Source organism: Gymnogyps californianus, chromosome 1 (genome assembly GCF_018139145.2).
Source record: "Gymnogyps californianus isolate 813 chromosome 1, ASM1813914v2, whole genome shotgun sequence".
NCBI lineage: Eukaryota > Metazoa > Chordata > Aves > Accipitriformes > Cathartidae > Gymnogyps > Gymnogyps californianus.
Window position 1 is genome coordinate 81,098,162 of NC_059471.1, and position 14,306 is coordinate 81,112,467.

Consider the following 14,306-nt stretch of genomic DNA (forward strand, 5'->3'; position numbering starts at 1 on the left):
ATCCATCTAAAGCCACCTGTATTTTGTAACCAGTAAATCTTTTTTCCAGACCTTTTTTTTTTGTTTTACTGACAGCTTACTAGGTGGGACATGAATATACGGACCTATTGTCGCTAGATAAGCATCTCCCCTTCATCCACTTCAGCTTCTCACTGTACTTTGAAATCCCAAGTTAAGATCTGATAGTGGAAGAATGAGGAATGAAAGGATGTTCAACTTCATCAGCTGTACAGGCAGCAAACTGAAGAGCTCCAAAATATGAATTGATTTATTACAAAATGAGAAAGCTGTGAAGACAGATATTGTCCATATGATAGATAAATGCACTGTAGTTCTTATACAGCTACACACTTAGGAGCACTTGCAGTTCTTTAGTGTTTTAAAAATACACAAAACAAACAAAAACACCCACCCCAAAAACCAGAAACAAATAATCCTTCCAAACTTCTCTAAATTTTCTTGTTTCAAAATTTAGAAGAAAAAAGTCACAGAAGTCAACAGGCTTCACCTTTTGGTCTTTTTCCTCTTTATTGTCTTCATCTTTGTTTCCTCTGCATTTTGAAACATATTTATCCTCTTTTAAAGAGTTTCGAATATACAACAGCAGCTGGCCTTGCTAGATAATGAATCTTGGCCAGGAATGGCTGAAGCGGACAGGGACCGTCTTCAGCTCATCAAAGAGAAGGAGGCTCTTCTTCAGGAGTTGCAGCTCATCAGTCAGCAGAGACGATCTCCAGAAGACATTGCACGTTTGGAGGAAGAAAAAAGACGCTTGGAGGATGAAATTCAGCGGGCTCGAGCAACATCTGCTCATGGGGCCACTGAAAGGTTTGGGAACTTAAATTGTTTTCTTATCCTGTAAGATCCATGTAGGTAGTTTCAAAAGGAAGAGTAGGGAATTTCACTGTGTTTAAGAAACAAACAAAAAAAAAAATGTTACTAGAGTAATTTACTTTCAAGAAAGGAAGAGACTGCTCCTGACTGCCTTTATTTAATTCTGTCTGTCTTGCAGTTTTCTGAAGGAGAGTTAGAGTGACGTCGACTAGTTAGTTCTCCTTTCATTCATCTAAAAAGTCTGAATAGGAAGACATCAGAATAGAGTCACAAAAGACGCTTGGAAAAACTCTGAGTGATAATGTCTGATAATAGAGACCTGAACAGCAGTACCTGGATAGTGAAAGATTTTTCTGTTATTTTGCAGTGGAGTAATATTCATATCCAAAAGCATCAGAACAAACATCCTTTCCTATATTTGGTTTCTGCCTTATAACAGGAAAGTTAAATGATTAAGTTTTTACTGCCTTTTGTATACAATTTTTCCTTTTAATTTGCAATCTCAGCAGTGGAAGCACATCCCAACTCTGACATTCAGAGAACATAGTAAACAGAGTCATTCTTGAAAACTTAAATTAAATATCAAGTTATATGTAAAAATAACCAACCTCCAAAACATATTAATGGAAACACTGCGTTTATTGCAAAGTTGCCCAGTTTTTCCTGTAGCCAAAGAAATGGACAAAACCTCGTAACCTCTTCTTGTTACCATAGACCGCTTCCAGTGAAAGCGAGAAAGTACTTGTTTCCCAGACTTGCTTCTCTTAAATAGTGGTAAAACCCCAGATTTGACACTTGAGGAAAACTACATGAACCAGCTTTAATGTGATCTGTGTAAAGGTTAATATTTACATAATTAAGACACTTTTAAAATATTTGGAAGTGGCTTCCATATACAAATTTTGAGAACTTCAGTTCCTTTGAAAAGGCTTACTTCAGACAGTAAATTCAGGCAATAAATAGAAAACGCACAACCAACCTACAGTTCAATGTTATATATATTTTGCAATTTTTGCAATATTGTTACATTGGCTTTCCAGCTTAAACTGACAGAAAAGGGAGTTCACTTTACACTGCAGTGTAGTAAGTTTTATTTGTTGTTTTTGGGCTCTCGTTTTAGGTAGTGCATACTATGCTGGCAAGAAGGCCAAGCTGTTTTTCCATGTAGTTCATGCTGTGGAAACCAGTGTTCCAATGTGATACTTGATATTTCAAATTTTAGCAAAAAGTTGAGTAGAAGTTAGAATAATATTGAAGGGCACTCTATTTTTGTATAACAAATTGGAGGAAAGCTTAACTATTAGTAGCCCTAATTTATTTGTTTGTTTGTTTTAGGCTCAGGAATAACCAAAACTATTCCTAGTTCTGCTTTTCTATTTCCACTTTCTCCTAATCGTGAAATACAAAGAAGTTTCCTCTTTAAATAATTACCAGTTCTGTTCTGTTACTGAGTTTTAAAGGCACTGAGTTATGTGCAGATCAGAACTAACTTAAAATCTGTATGACAGAAGTGGGGGTGTTCTTTTTTTTTCTTTGTGGGTTTTTTTTTTTTTGTTTGGTTGGTTTTTTTTAAGATAGGCTGGCAGCCTTACTTGGAGGCATCTCTTGCCCTTTAGTGCAGGTACCTACCTTATAGCATTGATGACTGTGGAGTGTAGGTTCCTAAGTTTGTTTTTTAAAGTAGATGGTGTGGATACTTCTTTCCCCTGCTAGCTTTTGAATCAGTTAAGTTTGTTGCATCCATTTGTCTTTTTTACTTCCTGTGTGCAGTGCTGTTATCACGTAAGTTTACATAGCTGAGCTGCAGCCTTCCTTGCACTGCTTGGTTAACCTGGTCTGGGGTCCACAGAAGCAGGAGAAAAGCTTCAGCGTTGCACACGCTCGGCTGTGCAGCCTCTGCTGTGTGGTTGCAATGAAGGGGAGCCTCCCCAGAGGGCGGTGGGGTTGCTGGAGTGTAGCGCTACAGCCCCTTGCCAGCACATGAATTGATGAAGTTGGAGGCCAAAGAAGTTGAGAGATTTATGTTTTTACTGCTAACAAAGACATATCTTTTTCATATTTTAACCATCCAAAGTTTATTGAAACTAATGCTGCCATTTTGTTTTATCCAGAAGGACTCCCTTTTTGTTGATTTTTTGTTTTGTTTTTGTTTTGTTATCCTTTCCATTAACATGTTGAATTCTAACAGCTGTCTTCGCAGTTGAGGAAGGTCTGAAGCACTCAAATAAGTTTGATCTGCTTTCTCCAAACTGTCTGTCAGAATCCAACTTGTGCATGCAAGGCTGGAGCAGTAACTTTCCTGGACATACAAATGTACAACACAAAACAGATTACCACCCTGATTTTATTTTGAAGTTCAGTGATTGGGCTTGGAAAAATGAAACACCAGGAATACTTATAATTCTGGATTCAGGAAAAGAATAAATGTGATATCAATAGATAAAATCTATTCTTCAAAGTTTTAATAAACTCAAAATACAGAATTTAAGATATCTTGTAGGTGTAGGAGACCAGCAGCATTATAGGTACATTCAGTTTGTGTTGTGGCAGTGGTACTGAGTAATTCAGCTGCTTGTTATTAGAACAGCCAAAAAATAAGTTGCAGTGAGAGATTTTTGTCATAGCTTAGTATTCAAAATGTTGTATCACCTTCTTAAATATAATGATATATAAATGTACTTGAAACACCTAGAATTAGAGCTTAAAGTTGAGTTTTATGGTTACTGCTTAACAGAAGTCCTCCAAAAATTTTATCTTTGAAATTTGACACTAATTAGCTTGGATAGTAGGACTATTTGGAATATTTTTTTCCTGCCAAGGCGGCGAAAGTCATAATAGTTCTCTGTATTTTACTGGCACAATCAGGTTGATGCAAGGGGGAAAAAAAAAAAATCTTGTAGAGTCTGATGTTTTTATGACTTCGCTAATTGCTGTAATGTATTTTCAACATCATAACTCTTACATTGTGCCTCAATTACTTTTCTTGTCTGGGAATTCTGCTGGAGTCTTGGTTCTTGTGTTCTTGCTGGAATTACCATTGCTGCATATGAGCTGCATAAATTAAAACTTTTCATTAAACAGTGAAACTTCTTTTTATATTCCAAACTGCAATGCAATGATATTTTTCTGTACTTGGAAAGCTCCTAGCACTTCTTGAGCACTACTGTAATGAAGAAAAATAGTAATATGTATCTGTTTAATTATAGGATACTGTTACAGGAAAAGAGAAATTGTTTGCTTATGCAACTAGAAGAAGCTACACGTTTAACCTCATATTTACACTCCCAGTTAAAAAGGTGAGTTATATAAAACCAGCAGGTTTTGAAGTTTAACTGCAGCAGGGAAGAATATTAATAATCTATGAAGTTTACCTTTTAATACTTTTATGTATGTGTGCCAAGTAAATTAATTTTTTACTAAATTTATACAGTTTGGTCTATGGAATGTGATGATTTGGATGGAGTTTGAGAAATAGTGTTAGTGATGGCTATTTGGGCTAGATTATTATGTGTATTTGGGAATTTTTTATGTTACCTTATTTTCTGAAAAGAAGGTACATACTTAAAACCCGTTGTAATATTGTTACAGTTTTACTAATATGAAGATAACATTCTTTTAAGTTCTGTGAGGTTTTAATATTCTGATACCTTCTCCAAAGGAGGGGTTTTTGATCCCTGGTGAGATGACAAAATTTTGCCATTTAAATACGAGAATGTGCTAAGACCCACACAGAAGCCCAGAATGTTTTGCGTATTCACACTCGCAGCTGCCTTTTTAGATGCAGCTCTTGGGGATTCCTCAGCTCAACACCATGCCAACTTCAAAAGCTCAGTTCCTGCTGTGTCTCACTTCATCTCTCTCCGTCACTTACATTCTTCTCTCCGTTACTGTCTGAGAGTGGTAAGAGGAACTGGAATAGGATTCATCCTAAAGTTTTGGGTTTTTTTTATTTTGCACTGGAAAAACCTGTGAGGGTGAGGCTTACACGGCAGTTTGTTAGGACTTTCCAAATCCCTTTGCACTTCTGTTCCCTGATATGTTTATGACCCATCATTAACGTAAATTCAAGCTGGATCATAGTAATCTACCCTTCCTGGCTTTACATTGAGTCCACTGATCCAGATCCTGCTCTGGCCTCTTTTCTGCCAAATTATGGCTGCTTACACATTGGAGGAAAGAGTAGGCTCATACTGTTGGACCGTTTGTCTTCAGGCACTTGATCCTGATTTGGTTGTCACTTGGGCTGTTCCAGTCATGGTTGTGCTTGAGACCAGGGCAAGAGACACGAGCTAGACCTTAAAATGCCAAATGATCTCTCCGTGTCACTGTACTGAATACACGTAAAATTGCTTGTGTAATCTGGATTGACGTTTTTATGTCTGCGCTGGTGTTTCTGATTATATTTGAAAGGGCCTTTTTTGTTTTCCCTTTCTTTGCCTGCTGTAGTCTGTCGGCTAGCACCCTCACAATGTCCTCTGGCAGCAGCAGGGGATCCCTGGCCTCCAGTCGAGGATCCTTGGCCTCCAGCAGAGGCTCCCTCAGCTCTGTCAGCTTTACGGACATCTATGGCCTTCCACAGTACGACAAATCAGACAGCGTTACAGACTACGGGCAGCATTTACGCTTTGACATAATTCCCTTTGAGTCTCTCACAAAGGACATGCCATATGCTGATCCCATTGGACACTCGAATTTCAATAAGCAGCGGAGGTCTCTGGATACCCCGCAGTCCCTGGCATCCCTGTCATCGCGGTCCTCCTTGTCATCGTTGTCCCCTCCAAGCTCACCTCTGGACACCCCGTTTCTCTCTGCATCTCGAGATTCTCCCTTGGCTCAGATGTCGGAAGGTTTTGAGGAGATGGCAAGCATAGGAGCCCTGGAAATGCTCAGGGCTCAGACCGCAGCGTTGGGTGACGATGATACACAAGGAACGAGCTCATCTCAGACATCCACTTACCCTGTGGACAATGAAGGGCTGCGAGAAATGGGACCACAGCTGACTGCTGTCCAGACTGGTGGAGGTGAGTTTCTGGACATTATTATTTTGTCACATTATCATAGAAAATGTCACACAGACCTAAGCATACTAGCACAGTAGAGATTGTTTCTCAGTTTGGCTTATTTTACTTCCATCAGTTAAAAATTACATGGTAGATATTGGCTGTTAAAAAAACCAACCAACCAACCAAAAAAACCCCAAACCCCCAAACTTTAGATTTAGGGCAAAGAGGTGAAAGAGTAGAGAAATCCGTGTAAATAGATCTTAAAATAGTGATGAATTGGGTGGAAGAAAGGGAATGGAAGATGGACTTTCTTTGGAGTATAGCGCATCAAAGAATAAATATTTTGGTCTTGGATTGGGAATTAGTAAAAAAACCATGGTTTAGTTACTTCTGAGACCCCCAGTTGTGCCCATGTTGCCATTATTCCTATAATTTAAAGCAACAAAAACCCAGGGGAGATGGGGGGGGGGGAAACAACCTCCCAAAAAACCCCAAACACAAAACCAGGCACGAGGTGATGCTGCCAACAGTGCTTGAAGGCTGGCTGACTCCATGCTGAACTTGTACGCACCCCAGACCAGGTTCCCATGTCTGAGTTCTGTGATGGAGCAGAAGCCACAGTGGCATGGTGGTCATGAGTGCATGGTGCACTGTGCTCATGAGTAGAGTGCTTCATCAGCCAAGGAGCATCTTTTGTAGGGGGTGTGTGAGAAGTTAAGCATCTGCTTTGAGTGGTTGTCTCAGAGAACCTGTGCTCTGTGATCGCAGAGGAGCAATGTGTGCAGTTACCATGGCGCACATGCTGTTGAGCTTTCTTTTCCTGCTTGACTGTGAAGTTGATGGACTTGCTTTTGCTTGCATTGGTGGAAGCTTCTGAGGCACTACAGTTGAGAAACATAAATTAGAGAGATCAAAAGAGGAAACAGAAACCTTTTTAAAAAACAAAACAAATTTAAAAACCTGAGCATACAGACACATGAGAAATTTCTTTCCCTGTTTTAATCAATCAAATGAAGAACTGCTGTTAAAATGAAAGAGTATTCCTTCATGATGTTTTTGTGTGTTGGCTTGCTCGTATTTCTAATAAAACCATACCAGTAGAGAAGGGCTTTTAGAGAATCTTTTTAATATTAAAGATTGTAATTCCCATTCTATTTCTATATCCAGAATTCTGTGTTAGCAATTGCGTAGAATATTGCATTCAGGACTTATGACATCAGGAGTAATATGAACTATAACCAGAGAACATATCATATTATCCTACCAAAATCTTATATGTCAAGTGATAATGAGAAGGAACCTTGACAGTATCTAAGGAAAAGCTTTCAGCTTTTTATTTTTAAAAAGAAAATGTCACCACTGTGCTGAAAAGCATGTATTGCTCAAACAGCATTGGAGTCTAGACTCACCTACTTAATGCAGCTGGCATTGCCAGAAGATACTGTTGCAGAATTTACATTTACTAGATGTAAACATTTCTAGTGCCCATATTGCAGCTTTCAGACCAAAATAAACAGAATTCCAGAGACCAACATGTAAGCTTGTGCTTAAATTAGTGCCATGAAGAGGCTTCCTGAGGCTTTCTTTAAACCTCAGATCAGACCACAGCATGTCTTCACCCATTGTGGTAAGTGAAACTATGTTAGTAGTTCATTTATAGCTCGTATGTGTTTCCTAGAAGTGAAGGCCTGGTCTGAGGGCCTAGGGAGCAATAGGATGAAGGTCAAGTTCCTGCTTTGGTTTTCCTTTTCTCCCTTCTCTGTCACGTTTCTACATGTTTCACATTTCTCTGAAAACCTCTGGCAGAACATGCCTGTGCTACCTGCTGTCACTGCTGCAGTGTCCAGCTCCTAGTCCAGGGGTTACAACTTTTCTCTGTGTACAACAGAGTGCTTTGTGTTGCTTTTTGAGGAAGAATGTATGGTTAAACGGTAGCCAGGCTGTCTTTTTTTGAGATTTTTTTTTTTTTTTAAATATTTGAATTTGCAAACAACTGCTTAAGAAAAATTTGTTTAACCTTTCTGATTTTTGGCTGGAGTCATGACTACTTTGAGCTCCACACTCACTAGCTGGTGGATTTGCAATTGTAATGCAGTTGTTTGCAAGTAGCAGTTGGAAGTTTCGAAATTATTTTGGTGTTGTACTCTTTCCTTGAAGAATTTGATGGAGCATCAAGCTTGTATATCACAGTTTGGGGACCTGCAGATGTTGGGGGGTTTTGGTTTTCACTAAGGTATGATGCAGTGTGCTTTGCTGCTGCCACCCAATGGTCTGGTAGCATAACGCGACGCTGGAAAACCAGCAAGTCTCAGCTCTGATAAATCTTTTGCCTGTTTCTTCTAGACAAAACATGAGGTAATTTTTGCAAATTCTGGGGGCCGGGAGGGTTAACACTGAATAAACTGCACATACTTTGCACTGAAGCAGCACTTGAGCAAGTTCAAGGAGTTCTTCAGGAACTGCAGTTTTGATGTTCAGTTGCTGATCTGCAGTTTCATTGTTCTGCATCTGTCTCAGGGACATACTGTGAAATATATTAGCATGTGTGAATGGAGGGAGTATGCCTGAGAGGTTAAATCCATCGTATTTATGAAATGGGAGGAGCGGGGAAGTGGGGAGTGGGAGGAAACATGTTAATAAAATATTGAGCTTTAATATTTTCACTATCTCTTCCTCTCTATCCTAAAATAATTTTTCAAGTGCTAAGTTTCCTTTAATGCCTAAATAATCTCTTGTTTATAAAACATTGTCATAGATGTAAAAGATGATTTATCATTCTGTGCTTTTCATTTTGTCTTGTTTCTCATGCGGCACAACAGAAAAATTCACTGTAAGTGAACCTGAAATTACTTATTGTGCTGGTTTTGCCTGTAATTCCCAGTGTGTTTTTCTGTGTGAAGTGTTGGTGGTTTTTTTTTTTCTTTTTTTGAGTTGCATGTGAAGAAACAGGAGATTTTGCTACATGTGGTTTTGTTTGATATTGTGCTGTATCTGTTTAATCATTATGGCATACTTAATTTTTTGCTATGTCAACTAAACAATATATTCATGGCTGTAGTTAAGTTCCTGGAAAAAGTGTTCTGCGAGCTTCAGCTTTATTATATCATAGGAATGCCTGACAGCATCATGGTAGGTAAGGTCTGCTTGTGTCTCTGATTTAGTTTTTATGAAAGTGTTTGACTCTTTTATTAGCGCATTTTGAGCTGACGTGTGGTATTTGTAGCCTCCTAAGCTTGTGAAACATGCTTTAGATTTATTTATGTATTTTTTTAGCTAATGAAATCTTGGACACCAAAATTTCCTTTGAAGTTCAGTTTTTCAACTCCTGACACCTGAGAATATTCTTTTAATCAGGGCTGTCTTATGTTCATCAAGCTTTGGCACCCAGTAGTTCTGGAAATTCATAGATATTGTTCACTGATTTTGTTATTTAAATAAGAAAATGAAAGGTAATTGTCTATCTTAGAAACTTGTCTGTCTTAGAAACTTTATTTTTAAACAGTTCTTTAGCTTCCAGCATTGGAAGGTCTGTAACCTGTGCTAAACCTTGTTCTGTTTAAACCAAAATCTGGGGTTTCTTTCTTCTTGACGATTTTTTTCCTGCTGACTTTCTTTTTCTAGTCAAGGGCACGTTTTGGTGTTTGCATCTCTCCCAAATTTGCCAGGATTATCCAGATGTTATTGAATGCTTCCATGGCCTGCAGGCAGTGAGCAAATCATTGTTAAGTTACAACATTGTTGTAACATGTCAGTTTTTCATGACATTATATTGGTGCTTCAGACCAATTTTTCCTTCCAGACGAACTGGGGACATGAACCTCCAAAGCAGAGAGCCCATGAGGTCTTTTCATCCGCTACATCTATGCAAAGTGTTCCAATAGAGGGGTGAGCCAAAGGCTTATTTACAAAAAGAAGGCATCCTCGTGTAACTTGTTGAAATTGGTACAGAAATTATAGAAGCACTTTCATGCAAAATTTATACACTTTTGTGAGGTTCAGGCTCTTTCCAGTGATGTAAAATTATTGAGAAACTTTCATATTAAAAGATGTCTCTACAGAGTGCTAGTTTTAATTCTGCGTAAATACCAGTGACAGAACTAAGAGGTGGGCTCACCAAATTAAAAGTTCTTTAAAAAAAAAAGGGGGGGGGGTGGGGGAAGACCCAACCAAAAAAACAAACCCACCGCTTTGTACAAATGATATGGAGGAGAGCGTGGTTCAAATACAGTTTCTTTGCTTTCCGTGAGCTAGCTTGAACTTGGCTCTCATTTGTGGTGAGGATGACATGAGTAACACTGCATGATGTGTGATGTACAATAAGGGAGGGATGCTGTAATTGGAGGGGGAGGGGAAGGGTGGTTCTTTCTCCAGGCACAGAGACAAATGCAGATTGGACTGTTCCTGGTCAGCAGATAAATTTCCCACATAGCTGAAGATGACTAAATCCTTCATTGAATTTGGAGGGGAGGTCCATAGGGCTACTTATGGGTCCAAAAGTACAGAGAACTGGCTCTGTTGATATATGGGAATTTTAGCTCCAAACAGGACCCTGTGATTTTTGGAACATCTTTTGGGATTTTGTGCTGTTGGTGGCCTGATAATAGGAACGTACCTTGAGCTGGCGCAGGACTGCCGGGCTCAGTGCCTCCTGTCTGCCAGTCCCACAGTGGGTTAAAGCTAACCATAGCCAGACACTTGTGTTGACAGCAGCGGCATGGTTGTGTTAGTTTGGGGGACTTTGATCAAGCTTCAGGTCCTGATGTCCTGTCCTGGTCGTGCTTGGGTGGGAGGTGAGATAGGTCCCATGCAGGGGGTGGCTCACTGTCCATACCTCAGCTGGGTTCTGCAGGTAGAACTCAAGCCGTGGGCTGGCATTCTGCTGAAGGATACTTACTGATTAGGTACCAGCATTTTATTTTTGATGCCTTAAGTTAATGTGTAACAGAGGTACATAACAAGTTGTTACTTTGAGTAAGACATGTTTCATCCTTAGTCGGGGGCAGTAAGCTGTAAATGTCAGCTGGTGCTTGCCTCCCATGCCATGTGCACTATGCTACTGTCACTCCAAATGCAGTCTGCTAAAACTGTGAATGCTTCCGTGCTGTCTAAGTTTCCGAGCGCGAGTAGAAGCAAATAGGATGCTTTCCCTACTTTTGAAGTGGCATCTCTTTGCCATTGCTTTTCTGCTTTGAGGACAGTCGTTGAGCCTTAAGCAAAAGAGGGGGAAGTTGGTAGAAGTTCTTCACTGGACAGTGAAGAAATTGCACTTCCACAGGTCTGTTTAATGATTCTCTCTAGGACTCGAAAGAAAACAACCTCAAGTTAGGAGCTATCATTGAAGTGTCGAAACCTTACCTGTGCAATTCTTGAGCATTACGACTTGTGCACGTACTTTAAAGAAGTGGTAGCTGCCATACCTACTTGCCTGTGCAAAACCTGATGTATAACATCATTTTTTGTTGATACACTTACAACATGAAAATGATTGCTGAGTCGCTCTTTATGGTGTTGCTGGTGATTTGGGGAAGGGGTGGAAGAGGGGGTTGAATATTGCTTCCTCCTCCCCCAGTTAGTTTTCAAAGTCATTCACCAAGAATTTGAAAAAACAGTGGTCTGAGTGAGTTGGAAAGCACTGGTTCTTTTTGATAATGCCTCTCAGACTATAAATAAAAGCTGCTATTATGTGATGATATAAACAGTATGCTTTGAGACTTTGTATTGGGAAACAAATGAGAACAAAACCTCACATTGTGTTATCAGATAACTTCTTAAAAGAATTAGTCTCAGTGTTTGTTTTCAACCTATTGTATATTCAGTAGCTAAATCTTAAAAGTTTAGGATATCGTGTGTACGTATGTTGAATTAATATAAGTCTTCCTCCAGGAGGGATTATTCTACCGGAAAAGCATTTAATAACAATGCAATTGGTTTATACTTAGTCTCGTCGGAGAGAAATTAGCCACAAACTTCCTTCCTTAATTCTCCCACAGAAAATCTCCGGTCAATTGTATTCTAGGTTTTTAACTTAAAGTTAGATCAAAAAGCAGTGAACTGCGTTTGTGCCATTTCGCCACTAGTTTTGATACAATAAATGTTTCTCGTTTAATTTTTAAGAGATTGCCTTGAGCTGATGTTGTCTTCACTTTTTTCTCCGTGACAGCTGTAACTCTGCGAGAAGACAGTGGTAGAAGATCGGAGAGGAGAGCCAGGCGAGTTTCAGCATGTCTCTCAGATCATTCACTGGCTAGTGACAGTGGCGTGTTTGAAGCTTTAAGCAAAAGGTCAGGTGTATAAATGCATAGTAAGCTGGAAATATTCCTGTTCTACCACACAGTCCAAAAGAATTTGTTGTAAATTTCTGAATATGCTTTCAAAATTGCTAATTCTTAGTAACAAAAATATTAGGTTGCATGTTTAAAGGAAAGAAGCTTTTTACATGCAGTTCCACTGTCATCTTCACAAGTGCCAAGTCCCTTTCGCTTTATTGTCTTTAATCAGTAAATCAGTAATTTTATTTCAACCATCTATAACAAAATAAAATTACATGGAGTGTGACTTACAATTCTGAGTAGCATGTGATAAAACTGTAACTGCAAGGAGGAAATATATGAACTGCTGAAAATCTAAAAATGTGTAGGTTGACCAAGTGATTGAAGGATGGATAAAGACGTGTTACTTTATACAATTGTTTTAACACAATAAACAGTAACTGGGAAGAAGATAAGGTTTTGAGGATGCTAAAGAGAAATGGAAGACAGAATAAATATTAACCTAAATATCTTGAAACAGGTATTCTAAAACCTCAGTTTTTAAAATTGTGAATTACTACTTCTGTGTGTTTTTAAATAAGTATCTCAATTCCTTCTATATTACCAGTCCCTCCTATATTACCAAACAATTGCTTATATCCACAAATCACAAAATAAATGTTCATTTCATTATGTTTTAACAGCTTAGGTCAGTATGTAGTTTACAGTACTTTCTGTTCCTGCAGGAATGAAGATCTGGAAGAGCCTGTTTATGGTGATGCTGCCAGTAACGAAGAACCGCAAATACACGTTGGATTTCTGTGAGTAGTTACTCCTCTTTCTCCCTGTCAACTCAGCAGGAATTGGTCACTACTTTTCTTGGGTTTTGTTTTTAACTTTTTAATAAACTAAACTGCAGTGGATGGTTTTAAGAAGTTTCTGAACTGACAGCCAAAGTTTAGTGGATGTACACATTAGTCAGTCACATGCCACTTTGTGCTGGGGATGTGCCTTAACCACAGTTAATTCAGTGACCTTTCAATGCTGGCTGATAAAAGGACCTTCATTACTTCTTTCAGTAGCATTTATTTTCATTGTCTGGGCCATTAGTGTGAGTATGGATATAGGGGTATGTCTCAGTGAGCGAGATCTTTTTATGCCAGATAAAGGAGGATTACCTTAGGAAAGTCGCAGGTGAAGAGACACAAATACACTTCTCAAATACAGCTTTGAAATCCTGTGCTTAGGGCATGCTATTGTTGGTAGTGGGAGTAGCGTGGGGAAGGGCAGATTATAGCTGTGCAAGGCAGGATGTCGTATCTTAGACAGCCCTCCAGAATCGTCTCTGCCCCTTGGAAAATTAATTCCCAAGCTTGAGAGTTTTCAAATCTCAACCAGGTTTGTTAGTTCCATTTCAAAATTCATGCTGATGTGAAAGAGTAGAATTTTTTTGTTTATTTTCATTAACCCATGAAAATAATGCAGACTGATTTGTCTAATGTAACTGATATGTTGTTACACGCGCGCGCACACACATATGCATATGGTGTAACTGTTTAAATGAAGGAATGTATTTTATAAATCCTGTTCACTATCAAGAGTCACAGTAAGGAATGTTATTCTTTTCAAACTGAATAATGTTTAATTCTCTTAGTTCTGATAACTTTGTTACTGTAGCTAATATTATTAATAATGTTCTGTTATCAGAGTGTGATATCTGTAATTGCTTTTGATTCAAACTGATTTGCGTAAGAGATTTGTTTAACAGCAAAAGGTGCTTTTACATTCTTTAAATCTTTTTAGTCTTTCATCTCTATCTCTTAAGCAAAGTATTGATGCTTGGTGACTAACATAGGAAATTTATTTTCCAGGCATGACAGTGGAAGCGAGTGTCTGTTAGTCCATGTATTGCAGCTGAAGAACTTTACTAGTCTACTTGTTAAAGAAAACTGCAAAATGTAAGCTTAAATTTCACCCAAAGTCTGATCATTGTTTGTTTTGTGCCACAGTCGTAAATGCCATAGATTTGTTTGCTTTCATGTAAAATTAAGCCATTTCTGGAGAAGATGGTATGTCTTAGTTTACATGAGGACAGGGTTAATTTTATGGACACAAAGAGTCCCTTTTATAGAACCTCTGTCATAATGGTCAGGTAACAAGTGTAGTCTCTAATGACCCATTATGCACAGGAAAGTTTGCTCAAAAACATCAAAGTCACGCT

The 14,306-nt window shown here is 38.7% G+C and overlaps 1 protein-coding gene across 1 annotated transcript in view; it reads left to right on the forward strand.

Moving 5' to 3' along the window:
- WWC3 (WWC family member 3) overlaps nucleotides 1-14,306 on the forward strand; it is a 102,861-nt gene that overhangs the window by 72,984 nt on the left and 15,571 nt on the right. The window contains exons 9-14 of the mRNA XM_050897534.1: nucleotides 586-828; nucleotides 4,041-4,130; nucleotides 5,281-5,855; nucleotides 11,998-12,118; nucleotides 12,832-12,906; nucleotides 13,957-14,043. Of these exons, the coding sequence (XP_050753491.1) occupies nucleotides 586-828; nucleotides 4,041-4,130; nucleotides 5,281-5,855; nucleotides 11,998-12,118; nucleotides 12,832-12,906; nucleotides 13,957-14,043 (1,191 nt within the window). The remainder of the gene's footprint in view (nucleotides 1-585; nucleotides 829-4,040; nucleotides 4,131-5,280; nucleotides 5,856-11,997; nucleotides 12,119-12,831; nucleotides 12,907-13,956; nucleotides 14,044-14,306) is intronic.